The 18,561-nt window shown below is 40.0% G+C and overlaps 1 protein-coding gene across 1 annotated transcript in view; it reads right to left on the reverse strand.

Annotated features, from left to right (window-relative positions):
• The window catches only part of LOC137326017 (ankyrin-2-like), a 418,648-nt gene that overhangs the window by 20,391 nt on the left and 379,696 nt on the right, over nt 1-18,561 (reverse strand). Inside the window, exons 42-45 of the mRNA XM_067990953.1 lie at nt 12,154-18,021; nt 8,333-8,413; nt 5,903-6,034; nt 13-159 (exon numbers count right to left, since the gene is read on the reverse strand). Of these exons, the coding sequence (XP_067847054.1) occupies nt 13-159; nt 5,903-6,034; nt 8,333-8,413; nt 12,154-18,021 (6,228 nt within the window). The remainder of the gene's footprint in view (nt 1-12; nt 160-5,902; nt 6,035-8,332; nt 8,414-12,153; nt 18,022-18,561) is intronic.

The raw sequence follows: 18,561 nt of genomic DNA on the forward strand, positions 1-18,561 counted from the left end.
AAATGCATTTACCTTCACTGTGATCCAGTGCTATTGTCTGCTCAATCTCTGCATAAGTGCGGGAAACGTGATCTCTACTAGGTGATGTCTGTGTGGTTTCCAGTAAGCTGATAATATCCATTCGATTAATGTTGGTTAAAGTCTGCATTAGTTTTTCATCTTGGAATGAAAAGAGCAAAAATGTTGATAGGCAAAACACTTAACAAATCATCTCTTTACATTAACTGTCAAAGAACTGAAAAAAATCTACAGTTTGAGAGAATGCATTTCATTTCTCCCATCTAAAGCTTCAACTTAATAAGCATTAAAGTCCAAACCAACATGAAGTTGGCTATTAAGCATCTCAGTATCTCAGGAAGAGCTATGGGTTTTCACAAATGTATTTTCAACCAATCTAGAAGGACTAAATTGGCGAGGAGGGTAAGAAAAGGAGAAATGAAAAATACTGCATAAATTTCAGTGTTCAGACAAGCAGACAAAAGAGTTTTTACGAATATTGTAAGGACTTTGTCATGTAATGGGAGCCTTGCCTATTAGACTAATCTAGTTATCTGTAACTATCTATAATAAGCTTTTAAATCATGGCTGAATTTAAAATCACTACTGTTTAAGGAACAATATTTTGATCAGGGAAAATGACCCTGACAAATGTACAATAAAGACACCCAGTAGAAACTCATGTAAATACATTTACAAAAGCTACAGGAATATTCGTATTCTCTAAAATGACTATCAATATAATCAGCAAGGCAAACGAAACTGCCACGTACAATATTAACCAAAATTAGTATCATACACTTGCACTTTTTTTTAAGTGAGTAACAGATTTTCCATTGTCATCCATACACTTATCAAGAGTGTGTACTTAAAGAGAAGTAGATACAAATTTTCTTCATTTTGAAAATATCTATTTAAGAATATTTTGATTTACAAAAGATTTAAAGAAGGTTTAGAGAAGTTTGAAGTACAATGTTTACCCAGTTAAACTCCGAGATAAATGAACAGATTTGTAATGGTGAGATTTGGATGATGAACTGCAAACTGTACACTTAATACAAAGTGAGCCTTATTAATGTATATTTAATACAATAGGTTTCCTTAAAATGGATAAGAGAAGAATGACTAATGCAATGTGATGTGCCACAGACAGGTAGGATATGGATTTACACCCACAATTTCACATGTGTGAGCTTTTGTTCTAGGGAATGGCATTGAGAAGCAGCAGCAAAGCGAAGTCAAGCAATTCCCCAAAGGGAAGGAGAGAAAAATCAAGTTATCACAAGCCATTCTCCTGTATCTTGTGCAACCACCTGAAAGGTAGCATTGGCAAAGGTGTAGGTGTGGATCACCTGCCTAGCCTCTCAGCTGTGGAATGGTACGTGTCTCTGAGGGGGGGACAATATAAAATTATACATAAATATACAAGGATTTTTTTTGTACCTCTAATTTAGTCACTTCCCCATCTAACGGTAGTGAGTCAAGTTGTAAGTTTTTACTGGCTTTTGTAGCTTTGCGATACCTTGATCTAGTGGCCATTTTAGATATAAGAACAGAGAGCATATATAAGCTCTTCAACTGTGGGGGTGGTAGGGGGGTGGTGAGGGCATTAAAACCTGATCCTGTCCTCACTTGATGTTCATACATGGGCATTTTTCAGTAGCGGTCACTGGGTAATGATCAGGAAAGGGAAGCCCAGCTGATTTGCCCCTCCCTAGTCTAGAAGGACTGAGGCCAATTGTAATTCCTCTAATGCCGGCCCAGCTGAGATCAGCTATCTGAAAATGATAACAGCTTGCATTTGTATTTTCACCTGGAATATCCATGGTGGTGGTGGGGGTTTCTCCTGATCTCCCACTGCAACTTGGAAGGAAGATTGGTGGAATCCCTAGGCCTATATGGCTACAAATGGCTGATTACACCGTTTTGCCTGGACTTCCATCAATCTACTGCAAAAAAAATCTGCAGAAATTCTTGCCACCGAACCTTAATGTAGAAAAGCGGCCCAAAGCACTTCACAGAAATGTAAGGAAAAACAAATATGAACCAAATAAGAAAAGATTAGGAGAGGTGACCAAAAGCTTGATCAAAAAAGTGGGTTTTAAAGAGGGTCTTAATGGAGGAAATTTCCATTGAAATCAATAGAGTGAAAATTGGATGGTTTCTATAATGGGTGGACAATCTGCCCTGCCAGATTACCACTCATGTGGTAAAGACAAACAATAACTCCATTGAATTGAGGTGACAAAGATATAATGAGGGTTTCAGCAGCACATGGGCTGAGATAGGGGCGTAGGTGGGAAATATTATGGAGGTGGAAGTAGGCTGTCTTTGTGAGGAGGAGGATATGGAGTCAGAAACTCAGCTTGGGTTCAATAGGATGTTAAGGATGTGGACAGTCTGGTTCTCCTAAGATAACGGCTGAGGAGGAGGATAGAGTTGGTGGAGAGGGTACAGAGTTTGTGCCAGGGGTCAAAAAAGATGGCTTCAGTATTCCCAAAGTGTAGCTGAAGGAATTTGAGGCTCATCCAAGATGATTTCAGATGGACAGATTGATAGCACAGGTAGTGGAGGGGTTGAAAAAGTGTTGGAGGGATAGAGCTTGGTGTCATCAGCGTACATGCAGAAGTTGACCCCGTGTCTGTGGATAATGCTGTCAAGCACAATGTGTACATGAAGAAGAAGTGGGGGCCACGGATTGATCCTTGAGGGACTCTAGAGAGGATGGTGCAGAAGTGGGAAGATAAGTAATTGCTGGAGATGCTCTGGTTATGATTGGACAAGTATGAGTGGAACCAAGTGAAGCTTTTTCTTAAATTCATTCTCAGGATGTGAGCATCGCTGGCAAGGCAAGCATTTATTGCCCATCCCAATTTGCCCTGAGAGGGTGGTGGTGGGCCTTCTTCTTGAACCAACAATAGTGGTTTGATACAATTGAATGACTTTCTAGGCCAATTTACAGGGCAGTTAAAAGTCAACCACATTGGTGTGGGACTGGAGTCACATATAGACCAGATCAGTAAGGACAGCCTCATGGAAAGGTCTTTGGGGAGATGGAGAGAAAATGGAGAGAGGTAGGGTTTTAGGGCTAGGGTGGGAGGGGGGCTGGGACAAAGTGTGGCTTTGTGGGCATGAGGAAGGGAAGCAAGCAAGCAGCACAGGAGTCTGAACAGATGGTCTCTATCTTGGTGACAAATAAATCCATGAGCTCCTGGCACTTGTTGCTAGTAGTGAGGATTGGGTGTGGGGGGGGAGCAGGATGAGGGGTTTAAGGAAGCAGGTGGCAATAGTGAAAATGAGTCTGGGGTTACCTTTTTTTCTCCGGGATGATCTTAGAGTAGTGGATGGTTTTGATAGAGTTTCATGTTGTTGCCAGCCAGGTCTGGTGGTGGATGGCTAAGCCAGTTGTGTGTCAGAAATGCATAAGTTTGCACCCCTTGCACTTGAGGGAGCGAAAATAGGGACTGTACCAGTCCCTAGAAAATAGGGACAGGGACTGGGACTGGGGTGGGAGACGTTCAAGATTTGGCATTAAAGGTGGAGGTGAGGGAGTGGTTGAGCAAATCAACAGCTGTAGAGGTAGCATGAGAATGGAGGGCCAATTAGGAGTTAGAGAATGCAACTGTAAGTGACTTGAGGAAAGAGTTTTTCTTCCCCTACCAACAGACACAAAAGGAAGTGCAGTTATAAGATGGTACGGTATGTGGGTGGTGAGAGATGTAAGGAAGTGGTGGAAGATGGCCTTGTTGGTAATCAAGACCACAGGAGTAGAGATGCCATGGGAGATGGCAAGGTTGAGGAAGTGGGCAAGAATATGGGTAGGAGAGTTTATATTGAGGGAGAGGTTTAGGAAGGACAGGAGGGCAGTCAATTCAGAGGAGAAAGGGCAAGGGGTGATGAGATGGAGATTTAAATCACCGAGGATGAGGATCAGTGCAGAGGCTGAGAGAGGAAAGGAGGGAGGATATCTCGGAGAAATTTGGAGTGGATCTTAGGGGTGGTACATAATGAGGATTTTAAAGGAGGCGAAATATGTGGAATGTGGTGTGGCGCTTGAAGGAAAAAGTGCAAGAGAAGTATTGGGAGAGGCCAAGGTATGAATTGCTGATGAGGGCCATTATGCCACCTCAGCGGTTTCAGTGGGGTGGGTGGTGGACAGTATAGGCAGGCTGGCTTTAGTAAGGGGCAAGGTGTCACCAGATGTGAGCCAAGTTTTAGTCAAAGCCTGGATGTCAATACAATCGACTACAATAAGGTTGAGGATGACATGGGCCTTGCTCATAAATGAGCTGTCATTCTGGAGGAAAATGCAGAGTGGGAAAGTGATTGTTAGGGGTTGGTGAAAGGTGGGTTTAGTGGGACAAGAAGTAAGTTGCTGAGGTTATCCCCCAATGGGTGCATTATGTGGGAAGGTTGGTGAAAGAGAAGGATCGGGCACTTGAGATTACTGCTCTTAAGCCAATGGTGGATGCCAAATTGGACCCATAGGAGGATGTCAAGAGAGCTGTGGACTTGTTAAATGGAGATTCAAGCCTGGGATAATGGCAGAAGTGAAAGAAGGATGAAGAGTAATGAAGAGTTGGAGTAGAAATTTGGGAATGACAAAGTACCTGACAGGGAAGAGATGAGTGGTGGTCTGGCTGGGCGAGGAGAAGGGGAGGAGAGCAAAGTCCTAGATGTACTGACAACAGAAAAGTGAGATAGAAGTAATGGGGTTGGGTCCGGAGAAGCAGCAAAAGTGTGCATGTGAATACACACAAAAGGATTTCTGGTTCACATAGGCATGGCAGAGATTAGCAAAACATGTCGTGGCCATAAACAGAGTACAAGGAGGAGACAATATGAAAAAATCCAAAGTTAAAGTCTGAGGGCCAGGAGGCTGTGTTGGGTTGAAGTCCACATGTAGACAGCATAGAGTCAGCTTGGAGTAGCCACTGACTAATGTTCATGTTCAGGGTCAGCAGTGGAGAGGGGTTGCAGCATTGGAGAAGCTGAGTAACAAATGAGGCAGTGGTGAAGGTTGTCCAGTAGATTCAGAGGCCAAAGAGTGGAAAGTCAACCAGAAACCAGTAGAGATTGATGCCATAGGTATGTAGTGGTCTCAGATGTTGGTAGTGCGCATCAGTGGATCCAGTTAACCAGCAACGGAGTTAGGTGCAGTGGCAGTGAAACCCAAAGAGGGACCAAGAGCAGCAAAGATTAGGGAGGGTGAAGGGTAAATCCATCAATATGATGAGGAAGATGGTCCAAGAAACAACTTAACCGCAGCGAGCAGTAAATGAAATTGGGAGCTAGTTTAGCGGAGGGTGATGGAGAAGTTCTAAGGCAGAGTGTAGCAAAGCAGAGTCAGTGATCATGGGAAGCGAGCAGATAGCAGTAGGGGAGAAATCTTTCAGTAGTATCCGAAACAGGATGGATGCCAGCAGGAGTAGATCTGAGTTGGGCCAGCGATAAGTGGAGAGTCCCAGCAGAGGAGCATAAGTTGCATCGGCAGAAGTCAGGAGAAGGTGGCCAGACAGTGGAATAGAAGCAGATTGAAGGGGATCAAACTTGGGCCAACATAGACTGGGGATCGACACTGGCAGTGCATTTACCAATTGGGTTAGCCCTGGTGCACTTTAAAAAAAAATTAAATACACTTTCAAGTACAGTAGATTGCAATACTTTTAACTGACCAATATAGAATAAACTAGAAACAGGTAATAACACAGCACTCTGTTAGTTGGCTGCTGTGTTTCTGGCAGTATTATTGACACAGCAGGCATCTTGTGCTGATACAACATATGAATGAGATTCAAACCTATATAGAAGCCAATGATGTAAGGAGTGCACATAATTCAGACATGCAATTTATATATAATATATGCTTGTATTAGTAAAAGTGTTCAGATAAAGAATGGCTTACCTGAAGCACACTTGCCATCTCTTTCCATCCAATATTTTAATAGTGCATGGCTCTGGTCCACCAATGAATTTGGGTTTTCAATTCTGATCTGATGGATCTGTTCCTCACTAAAGTCCAATTCCCTGGCCAGCTCTGACAATAACAGCAAATGAATTTACAAATAATATTTACAGATTGCACTTGGGTTTCTTTTCTCTTTACTGAATCACATCAAAAGTATTTCAGGTTTCAGTTTACAGAAAAATACAATATGGTTTCTCCATCAGTCATTGTATCTGAGGTTTTTAACACTGTAGGAGTAATTTTAGGACTTTGTGTTCTTGCTCAAAACTTTGCCTACCAGGAACTGATATTGGAAATTCAGGCATGCCGTGATTTTCAGTCCATGGAAAATCATGAGGCCTGCTGATCTCCTTGGCCAAATTCCTGATCATGGTCATATTTGTTCTCAATGATTCAAGATTGTGGCACAATTGTAAATTTATCGAGATATTATTTCCAGTTGATTCCAGGGAAATTCTCTGTCCAGTGCACATCATAAAGGTTCATAGGAGATTTGACTTAATTTCTTATTTAGTATTTAGAGAAAGGCTTTATTAAACAGAAATACGGTGAAAAGGAAGCTTCACAAAAGGAGAATTATTTACTGTCCTTGAGGCAGCAATTGGAATCTGTAGTTAGTACAATGCTGATTAGTAAAGGCAGGCACATTCAGATTTCACCTGATATTTTCACATATCGCATGATATTTCACAATTTGGGATATCTTGGTTCTTCCTAGGGCATCAGCTCCACAGGTCTTTTCCGCATCCAGTACCTTTTTCTCGACTCACTGACAATGAATGGGTGGTAAATTTAGCCCCTGTTTTCCAAAATGAATGCCCACAAGAGAGGGGAACAAAAAGGAATTAATCCAGAGGTTATGAAGAAAAAGCTAAAGGAGAACCATGAGGATTAACACTCCTGATTCTAAAGGACAAAGATGATGAGTGAGAGATTGAGGGGGAAAAATAAATGGAGATAGAATCAAATAGGAGCAGAGGTGGGGAATTTGATGGAGAGAAACTGAAAAATCAATATGTTCTGAATATAATTTATTGTTGTCTGAATTGTAATTAATCTGATTTTCTATTGAAGTGTAGCATTTAATGAAAGTTTATTAGAGGAGTTATTAATAAAAGTTAATAGCCTGGAAATTCTGCAGGGGTTCTCCAGATCTCCTGCTGTAACTTCAGTGGGAGATCGGCAGAATTCTCAGAGAAACGGCATAAACGACTGATTACACCATTTCTCCAGGGGTTCTGCCGATTTCCCAGTAACTTATGATGAAAGATCAGGAGAATCCCTGTAGAAATTCAGGACCAAATGTTGTTTTTAAAAAAGTACTCACACTGAAAAATGACCCTTGGCCTACTAGCAGGCAGTGGGTGGATTGAGTTGGGCCGCCAGTGGTAATTGGATTAATAAGAGGCAAGCAGCAAACCTTCGTTAAATCTGCCACTGATTGTTTTTAACCAATATATAAGTACTACCTGTTCTGACCTTGCCCTTCTTTCATATAAATAATCCTTATCTTGAATGGGAATTATTGAGGGCAACGACATGAGAGATGAATTATCATCAGGAGGGACATCATTGATCAAGGAAAAGCCAATGCTCATCTCATTGTAACTATACATTTTACTAATTCTCCTGCTAAGATAGGCTCACTATTTCTTCTAAGCCAGTTCTCTAATCCAGTGAGTTACAGGCTATAAAATAATCTCAGGGTTCAAGTGATGGGCACAAACCATGTCCATGTGATTTCTGTAGGTATCTCAACCCTGCACCCCCCCCTCCCCCCCACACCACCAACTGTATTTAACACATTGCAACCCACTGGTAACATTCAGCACCATTTTTCAAGATAATGGCTATTGAACACTGCATACTTGATACACATACAATAATTTTAAACCACAGAAGAAAGCAAGTCACAAATGCTGATGTTGGCATTTGCATTTGGAGAGGGTGGTAATGCAGTGTGTTGGTGCTCCACTGAACAATATATTGAGTGATATTGCATGGATTTATAACCACTAGTCCTGATACAGTGAACTCTCAATCTCAGCTGTACCAATATGCAAAGCCACAGAGAGCAACCCAGGCATTTTCTCACTAAGGTGGATCAACCAGCCTAACACATTCTTATGCAGCTCCGAGTGAACATTAACAGATGGAATAAGCAGAGGCTGAGGATCAAATCGAGCTCCTGCCCTTTCAGCTGCATAATAGTGGGTGAAGTGGGGAAACCAAAACAAGAAAGGAAGAAAAGACAAAAATAAGAAATAAAATCCATTATTTGTTCTCACTTCAACTGCCAGTCCAGACTTTTAAATAAAAGCAATGTTCAGTAATGAGGGCACAAAGTTACTGAGTTATGAGTGTTACCTGTCCAGCTGAATCCGAGGTGGTCAGCAATAAGGTAGAGTCTTTGCTCAGCTCTTTCAGAGTCCTCCTGAGCATCCACAGCTTAAATTAAAAAAAGAAACATCAACAGCTTGTGTATAACAGTTATGGCAAACAGGTACTCCATGCCAATGAAGACAGCCCTATTAATATTGTTAACAATGTGTAATACCAAATGAAGTCTTTCCCCTTAAATAGAGTTGGAAACTTGAATAACACTGACAAGCCAGTTTGGAGTGAAGGAATATAAAACTCAGTCTTGACTGAAATGAAGAATTCAGAGCAAATCCCTTAATCTTGAAAAGGAAAGTTTGGATGAAAGTACAGAGTAGATCTCTTAATTTGGGGAGGGGAATTGCCCCACCCCTTGAGAATATGCCAACCCTCCATTTTGGAAGGGTCCTTCCAATTTCTAAAAAAAAGCATCAGTCCTTTAAAGTAACTGCCTCCCTCCTGACTCAGTTCTGCTGCTCTGTCCCCATTAGAATACACATCAAATTCCAGCTGCCTTCCACTAATGTTGGACGTGTAAGACGAGGATCTTTTGCTTAAGACATCTGAATTTAGTTTTATTTAAATTTGCCGATTAAATTAAAAAGAACTCTTAACATTCAAATGATCAGCCACAGAAAGGTGGCCCCCATCAGAAATAATCCGGTAAATTGGATAGCACCAGAAATATATCGGGAACAAAGCACCCAAGTTACATTATAGACACCATTGTATTGCAAAGGCATTGTAAGGCCATCAAACATTTGGTGTGCATAATATTCAGGTATAACTTTTTTGGTGCGAATTATGTATTAGTTTCCTCATTTAGAATTAGAAATATTATCTTTCAAGCAAGGTGAACCATTTTTAAATATATGAAGATTTCCACCTAAGATTTGTTCCAATAATACAACATAGGGAAGATATTGTAGCACTGGAGGTAGCGTAGAGAAGAGCCAAGAGGCTGATCCCCAGAATTGAAGGCCTGACTTATGAGGAAAGACTGAAGAAACTTTAAAAGGAGGCATCTGAGAAGTGATCTTATAGAGATATATAAGATATTTTTAAAAATATGGAAAAGGTAAATCTGGAAAATTAAATGAAATTAAGTTGTGGGAATAGGGCAAGAGGATACTGTTTTAAAGAAAGGTCTGCATCTAAAATGCTAACTTGTCTGTTTTCTCCACAGATGCTGACTGACCTGCTGTGTGTTCCCAGCATTTGCTGTTTTTGTTTCAGATTTCCAGCATCTGCAGTATTTTGCTTTTTACTGTTTGCATCTTACCAGCCTTATAAAGGCAGATGGAAGTTGATTTCAACCCTAAACTGACCAAAACCCAAACTCAGTTTGTGTACTGTAAATCAGCAAACTTCTGTATGCCAAACCAGTGCTAGCAGAGACCAGGCACACCTGTGGGAAACATTTCATACTAATTTAGATACATGCTAGCAAGATGTCAGTGGACTTGTGAATGAATCTCTCTGAGACTTTCCTCCTTCCTTAGTTTCAGTCAATCCATTAAAATGATATTGCTTTTGCCTGCATATGCATACACATTCAAATTGTAGACATAACATGCAGTGTGCATGAATGTATATTAGAAATTAATACAATAATCTGAGATGCAGAACTATAAGCAGTGCAGTTTCACTCAGCCCACCTGTGTGAATTTGAATACTCAGTGGGTGAACTTTTGCGAGGAAATTCCTGCTCATCTGCCTTAATTTCAGTGGAAGAGCCACAGAAACCTCGGAACAACTGTGTAAATGCTATTTATGCCATTACTCCGGAGCTTTCCATGGCTCTTCTATCGAAGGTACAGCAGATGAGCGGGAGAACTCCCGTGGAAATTCATCACCTAAGCATGGATTATAGTACTGAATCTCAGCATCAACCTGATAATCAGGTGCTCATTGTTATATGTGCTACAGAGTTCCAGTCAGAAGACTTAGAACACAATTTTAAATTAGAAAACAGTATACTAAAGGTGCTACTTTACTGTGAAATGCAAATTTAAAATGTTATATGCTGTTTCACCACAGTGAACAATGGCATCATCTTAATATTTAATTCTTTTATAATGTGGCTCTCAATATACTTAGGTGCCACAGCTGTCAGTGTGATCAGTTCTGTTCGGCAAAAATGTTCACATATAATGCCAGCAGAGTGAAAGACATTTTCCTCAGTAACTCTTAAGGAAAATTAAAATATCTATATTAAACATCTTGTACTTTTTATACTTATTCTTGGGATGTGGGCAACACTGGCAAGACAGTATATTTATACTGCCCATCTCTAGTTCTCTTGCAGGTATTAAGAGCTGACCACATTGTGTGGGACTGGAGCCATGTGTAGACCAGACTGAGTAGGGATGGTATGTTCCCTTCCCTGAAGGACATTAGTGAACCACCTGGGTTTTTGCAGAAACTCTACAGTTTTCATGTTCATTTTCTGGGTGCCAGCCCATAATGACTAGATTTATTGAATTCAATTTCACAACTTGCCAACCACTAAGTTGCTAGTCCAGTGCCATACCCTTATATATAACAGATGCTACTTGAAAATGTCATACTTAATTCCTATAACAGTTTCCCATCACACTTTGCTGATAATACTCCTATTGTTATAAAATAGCACATTCTTCAACTCACCTTGAGTAATGTTGTGGGAGATCTTCTGGTATTTAAATGAAAATCTTGTTAATTGTAAGGATTTTTGTACTAGGAAGAGAGTTCTTTATTATTTTTTGAAGGAAACATTGTTTGGAACCATTTTACTTAAGCCATAAAAACTATGATCCTGCACCTATCACAAAATATCAAGTAAGATTTATGATTTGCCTTCCCCCCAAATCCCATTGGCATGTCCCCTCCAAATCTCCCCAGTGCATTTTTGTGTTGTAACTTTAACAAAATTACTGTTTTTGGCACCAGTAAGAAACAATATTCACCCTGGTCTGAGGTGGACAATGCAGTAAAATTACTATAAATCCTAGCACCTAGAAGTCTAGAAACTTACCTTAGAAAATGTGGTTGGCTAAAAAAAGAACTTAGCTAACTCTTTTATCTCACTCCAAACTGTCAATGTCAGTGTAATCATTGTCTTGGTCTCCTTATTATCAATGAGGCTGAATTTGCAGTGGTGTCTCTTTTAGAATTTCAATTTTCCCAGTCTAAACAAACAAACTTTATGAAGTTTGTGGAATGATATATAAACTGAAGTTATTGCATTATTAGGCATACTGTAGTTTGAGATTTTAAAATGTTGTCTTTTGTATAAATAAAGTCAACCTTACAGTGACATACTATTTTTTAACTCTAGTATTCAAAATTTAAATATTCTAATCACATATATGGATATACCAGAAAAGATCGGATATGTTTCTTTATTAAATTAATAGTCATTTCTTTCACAAACCTCTCATGAGGTCCTCATATTAAATTTGACACTTTGGTCATTAGTTATGCTGGTTTTAGACTATCTACTCAGTTCCATAATGCTTCTAGTTGAAACTGGGAAAATCAAATTCAAAATAATCAAAGGTTTCCTAGTTACTAATGCTAGTTCCTATTGATAAATTGCCATTGTTTTTCTATGACTCTAAATCTGATGGCCCCTGTTTGCTTTTCCAGCTTGCCAATCTTGAGATCAGTCTAGTTGCACATCACAAAACATGAAAATCACAAAGCCACAACACAGACTCTCACAGGACCACGTGAACAATCACAAAAGCTTTAACTGAATGAACTGCAAAGCTAACTACAAATTCTGATGTGCTATAGCACAAAGAACCCCAGTAGATGGCTGGTACCTTCAAAGTGGTCATGGCCATTTTCATCAGGAATTCTTTCAATCTGGGTTTCAACAGACTCATCCCAGATAGGCCTCACGTCAAACAGGTCTTCAGGAAGAGGTTGTTGTTGTATTTCACTGGGCTGCTCAGTTTCAACAATAGAACTATCTACAGCACTGCTATCATCATCTGATAATACTTCACGTTCTCGCTCTTCCTCTGTCAAACGATCTACCAACTTTGAAGCCTCATCACTTATCTCTTCAAAAAATTCAATGGAATGTTTATAAAGTTCAAAAAATGCATCCTTGTTGCCTTTAGCAGAACCAGTTACAGCTTGTGAACTTTGGCTAGCTTTGGTCTTCACTGGAAGTCTTGATTGGAATGTTTTTGGTTTAGTACTTTCTGATGTTTCTGATCCAACAGTAAAGTGGTCGATTGGCTCTTTTAAATCAGGTTTGGTATCACAGCTCTTCCCTTTATTAAGCAGCTTACATTTCATCTCTGCAGAATTAACAGCATCAGACTCAGACTTGCTGCGTGGTTCCTGTCTTACTGGCAATCTAGATTTAACCTCATGGACCTTGATGGGCTCTGAAGTCTTTTTCACTTCCGGTATCATAGGTGAAGAGTGGTGGTCTATTCTGTGTGCAACAGCCTTAACGGGAATTCTAGATTTTGATTTTACTGAATCATCTGTAAATCCTTCTTGTGCACTTGCAGGGGATGAACGAGAAGATGAAGGAGCCTTGTCCTCAGGTGTAGTTGTTGCTCGGGGTATTGCTGTTACAACAGCAGTATGTCTGACAGGAAGTTTCGATTTTGCCTCTGTCTGATCAGCTTGTTGAATAATTGCAGTAGGAATTTCAATAACTGAACGCTGTTCTTCAGGGGATGAGTCTGACGAATCATCATCACTCTTTGCAGCCTGCTGTGAACAAATGGTCCTTGTCACTGTAGAAAAGTCTAACTGGACTTGAGTCATAGATGACTCAGGAGAGGTAATGACATCCACTTCATCATCAAAGTTGAAAGGCTTTACTTCAGCAACTTCAGGCATAGCAGAATCTTTTTTTGAAGGTTTGGTTGATGCAGAAATGCCCATTTTGATTGGAATTCGTGATTTTTGCTCATTTTTTGTGGCTATTTGTTCATCTGTGAAATTTAACTCGGTAGTGGACTGACCATTTGATTCAATAATGGACACTGAATCTGGTAATGAACCGTACTGAAACTGGTTAGACTCAGTCTGAGATTGGGTAGCAAATGTATCAGGTATGCATTCAGTTTTAGAAGACTTCATCTCATCTTCAGGTCCCTCCAATTTCGATGTTTCTGTTAAGACCTCAGCAGCCTGATTTTCTCCGATTTGGAAAAAATGGAAGCTTTCATCCCCATAACTCCTTTTGCTCATATCAATAGCACCACTTCTGGTCATTTCAAATAATTTTCCCTCTTGAAATAAGAATGGGTTTTGTTCATTGGTTGGTGTACCATCCTCAGTGGGAGTTCTTACTGGTGTGGTATCTGGAGTTGCACCCCGAGACTGTCTGTCAACCATTAGGCCAAATATTTTCTGCTCTTCCTCTTTAAGACGGGCTTCAAATGCCTCATCATCTTCTCTCATCGTATTCCATGGGTCAAGGTCAGCCTCTGTCTTAGTTATTATTATTTTGCTTAGCTGCTCTTCAGCTTCTTGCCTTGAGAGTATGTCACGCAATGTAGATTCATCTGTAGGAGCTGGTTCACAGTCTGCACAGTCAATTGCAGTTGACGCTGTTGCTTCCACAGCTGCCTCTTTGCCCAGTTTGTTTTTGTCATCAGCTTTTACTTGACATTCTTCAAGTTTGCTATCCACCCAAAGTTCATCTCTCTTTTCTGCAGCTTGCTCAAGACGTTGGATATCTTCCTCAGTTAGAACATCATCCTCTTGTATTTCAGGCGTGAAACATGATGTTTTTGAAGAATTAATTTCTTCAATAAACTCGCCATTAGCTGTAAAAGAACGGACTGTAGCAAGATGGTCAATTTCATAACCTCCACAAGTTACAGTAGCTTTAGGCACTTCTTCACAAAGCTGTGAATCAGCTAGAACATTGCAATCCGTATCCGAGCTTCTGTCTTCTATTGTTAGGTCTATGCCATTACCATCTTCTGCTACTTGTTCACTTGATTCCGTTTCATCATCTATTATCTTAAAAGTGTATTTTTTTCCCACAATAGGGTGAAACTCCCCATCTTCAGGGCTAGAACTGTCAACTCCAGGGGGGAGTGGAGACGGAGGCTCAACTCGAATAACTGGCTCCGTAAGCAGTCCACATTCAGCCTCTTTGCTTAGCTGAGTTAGTTCTGGCTCACTTTCTGAAGATGAGGAGCTCTTTCTATGCTCAGCATGAGATATGAATATTACTTCTACTTCATCTGCATTGGTTATGGCAGAAGTTGGAGACATTTCAGATTGTTTTTGTTCCTTTTTACCTTCACGCTTTAATCTAGCATCCTCTTCTAGTTCATCAAATGTTTTAATTTTGGCTGCCATTTTAAACATTTCCTCTTCTGGTGTAAACCTTTTCTTTGATTCACTCTCTGGGGAATCATCATCAATTTCCTCTTGGATTTCAGGGATCGCAATTGGTTTTTCAGCAACTGACAGTATATGTGTGTCAGGTGTTTTGGGCGTGACTTCATAACTGACCTCCTCAGAGCTAGGGGTTTCAGGTGAAAGAGGGCTCTTTCCTGAACTTTCCATCTGCGATATTTGGTCCAAACTATCTTCTTCTGCACTTCCTTCAGGTGACATAAGTTTCCTTGTCTCTCTGTTTATGGGTCCTTCTCCCCGCATGTCTCTGAAAACTCTACTCCTGACAGATGTAGCATCCAAAGAAATATCCATTCTTTCACTTTTTTTCTCAGTGACAATTGTGGAAGCTGCCTTCTCTTTCTGTTGTGCCATGGAAATTGCTGCACTTATCTTCTGTTCCACAGGGCTACTTTCAAGAGAATCTGGGCATGGTGATTCTTTTATTGGACTTGGCTCCAGTGAATCTGGGGATTTGTGTGAAATTGTGTCAATATCATCTTGTGTGGGACTAGCCTCTAAAGAATCTTTATGACTGATCATGGATTCATCTGCCACTGGACTGAGACTATCAGTATCAAGTGACAATCCAGTAAGGGATAATTCTAGTAATTGACTTCGTGCTGTGTACTCTGGTGAAACTCTTTTTTGGTCCTGTTCTCTCAAAGAAATGTCTGGAGCTATTAACTCCACTGATGTCTGATCCTCTGCTTTTCCTTCTGGCTTGGAAATCGGGAAGTTTGCATCTTTGTCTTCAAATCCACTCCCCAATGAAATATCATGCACATCAAGAATGGGCAGAGATTCTGTTTCTTCCTGTATAAAACCATCTTTTTCACTAGTATCATCCACAGCTTTAAGGGCAGAGACTGACTCACTAGTGGTCTGCTCATCCACTTCATCTAAGAGAGATGTGGCTTGAGTCACTTCTATTGATTGCAATTCATCACTCTCAACACAGCCAGAATCTGCAGTTAATTCAGCATCAGTACCATCAAAAAGTTCTTCTGTTACCTTTACTTCAGAAACTGCTTCAGTTGAGACAATATTTTCAAATGTATGTGTTTTCTCTTGTGATGAAATGTCATTTACTGCAAGCTCCCCAATCATGGCCGATGACTTCATAACAGAATCAGCTTCCTTTTGTGTGGGTGCAGTATAACCAATAGACTGTGTAGAAGGTGTGCTTTTCTGAAAACTTTTGTCCTTACTATCTACTTTGATAAGATCTCCAGCATTATGTTTTTCTAATGTTTTCTGGTCAGTTTTCTTTGGTGAAAGGGACAGACTTTCAGGGCTTGTTTCAGGAGTCTCTGCAAGACCTTCATGTTTGTAACTCTCCTCAGAGCTAATCTGAGGTGTACCATCACCTAAGCTAAAGCTAGGAGAGTCAGCAATACCTTCATGCTTTAGGCTTTCTGAGCTGTCGTCAAGGGCACCATTTTGTAAAGCTATGTCTGGTGTAAATCCAACCTTCACATATTCTTGTGGGAAACTAATGTCCAAATCATGGTGACTAGGGCTCGTCACTACTTGTTCGAGGTAAAGTTCTGCTTCTGGAGTATCTGAAGTTTTCCTAAATTGTTGATATTTGTCATTATCTTCCAACTCCTCTTTAATGACATCAGTGAAATCAGTGGATGTTTTTCTGTCTGGACTGATCTGTAAATCACTAGTCACAATTATTCTGCTACTGTGTATTTCAGTTTGCTTTTCAAGGTCTTCAGCAAAAACAGATTCATAGTTCTCCGATGTTTCCGAACTCACATCATCTCTTTCAACAGATATTGTGATTGCCTGCCTATCTTTGCTTGATGGCTTGATTTTCTTTTCTGTAATTTCTGTGCTTACTTTCTCTGTGTCATGTGGAATTGGAGTCATCTCAATTTTTCCATTGTAACCACTTTGTAATGTATCTTGTGTGAGCACTTGTGACTGAAACTCTTTCGATGAAAGTTCTAACTCATGCGCTTTAGCTTCTTTGCCAACTGCATGGGGAAGTAAATCTGGTTGACTTTCTTTTCCTTCACATACACCATGAGATACTTCAGCCTTCTTTAATTCCTTCAAAGTTTGCTTTTCTGCTTGCGAAGTATCAGATGCATGTTGGAAGAGTCGAGACATTTTCTTGGATGGATCTTGTCCTGACTGGAATGCTTTCATCAGTTCACGCACTGACATTGTTTCTTCAAGCCTTTCTGTAACAGTAGAAGAAACAGGAGCTTCTTTGTTTATTACTCGTTTAGTGGGTGCTGTGGAAATCTCTTCTTTTACTGGAGCCTTAGTTTGTTTGCGTTGACCTTCCTCTGCTTCTACGCGCTTTTGAAGAGCTTTTACCTTTTCTTTTATTGAACCAATGGGAGTTTCTTCCACCACGGGTGAGGTATCATCTGCAACAGTTGGGGGCACTAATGTTGTTTCTTCCTTCACTGTCTTAGCAAAACCAGATTCAGTGGTAATTGTCTGCTGCACTTTTCTAACCTCTGTCCTAGTTTCTATAGTCAGGCCTTGAAATGCAGGATCTTTAAAATGCATTGTAGTATTTTCTTCCTTAAATCTCTGAAACACAGGTTTTGTCTTTCCAGGATCTAATTTAGTTTGGTCTTTTGTTTTGTGTGATAGTTCATGTTCTTTTCCCTGCTCTGAACATATAGGTTCTGAAATAATCTGGTATGTTCCCTTTTTAATATCTTTGGTAACAAATGTTGCATCAAATCTTTCTTCAACAATATCAGTTTGGCAGACAGCTGAAGGTACTACTACTTCTTGCGTGAAATATGTATCTAGGTCATTTTGCAAATAATCCAAAATTCCACTCATATCTTTCTGAACCTTTTCTGTGGTTGCTCTGTCAATTTTGTGTTGTACAAATGGAGGTTCATAGACTTCTGCTGGCACTTCTCGCTTGACTTCTTCAATTTCTTCATCACTGATAATAACCCAATCTTCTTCCGGTTCTTCATCTCTTCCAGCGCCAATGGCTTCTTGTATAGGTTCTTCGTCTGTGTATGTTCCACTTCTTAAAATCTCACTCACTTTTTCCAAGTCTTCTTTCACTTTCTCTACAATTTCAAATGGCTCACCTGGTTCTTCTTCAGCCTCTCTTGCTAATTCTTTTACCTCTATGGGACTTCCTTTACTTCCTGCTGTTGAGTCTGTTTTTAAAATTTTAGTCACCTTTATTAAATCTTGTTTCATGTCAGACACATCTGAAAGCAAGTCTGGGCTTGCTAGCACGGGGACACCATGGACTAGATGTGATTTTATGGCTGAAGAAATCTCAGCAGATTCGGTCTCCTCCTCTTCATCTTCGTTTTTTGACAGAAATGTTTCAATTTAAAAAAAAATGGGATTCAAAAAACAGAGATTGGAAAATGTAATTGGGGTGACACAATACAGAGATTGAAGTGGTGGGTCAAAATAAAAAATGGATTTTTGAATGGTAGACAGGGATCCACAAGGTCTGAGGGTGGGTACAATTGCAAAGCAAAGCCAACTCAAAATTGGAAAGAAACAGGCAGGAAATAACTTGCTTTATTTTCACCAGAACACATCCACACCACGTACAACACCAAAGCAATAACAAATCGAATTAACCAGGACACCAACAAATCAACAAACTGAAATAAACAGGAGCAGTGGATTTACACAGAGATAGGCATCTCAAGATTGTTTAAATGTAACAGATTCACGTCTAAAGAAAAAGATCAGAAACCACGGAAAGCTGATTTCCTCTTAAAGAAAGCCGGTACTAGAAAACTGTCAGAACAACATTTGTAGCCCTCTATTACGAAAGAATTTTAAAGTAAAAGCTTATTTTTTTTTTAGGAACTAGAACTGAAAAACTA

The sequence above is a fragment of the Heptranchias perlo genome, chromosome 1, assembly GCF_035084215.1.
Source record: "Heptranchias perlo isolate sHepPer1 chromosome 1, sHepPer1.hap1, whole genome shotgun sequence".
Taxonomy (NCBI): Eukaryota; Metazoa; Chordata; class Chondrichthyes; order Hexanchiformes; family Hexanchidae; genus Heptranchias; species Heptranchias perlo.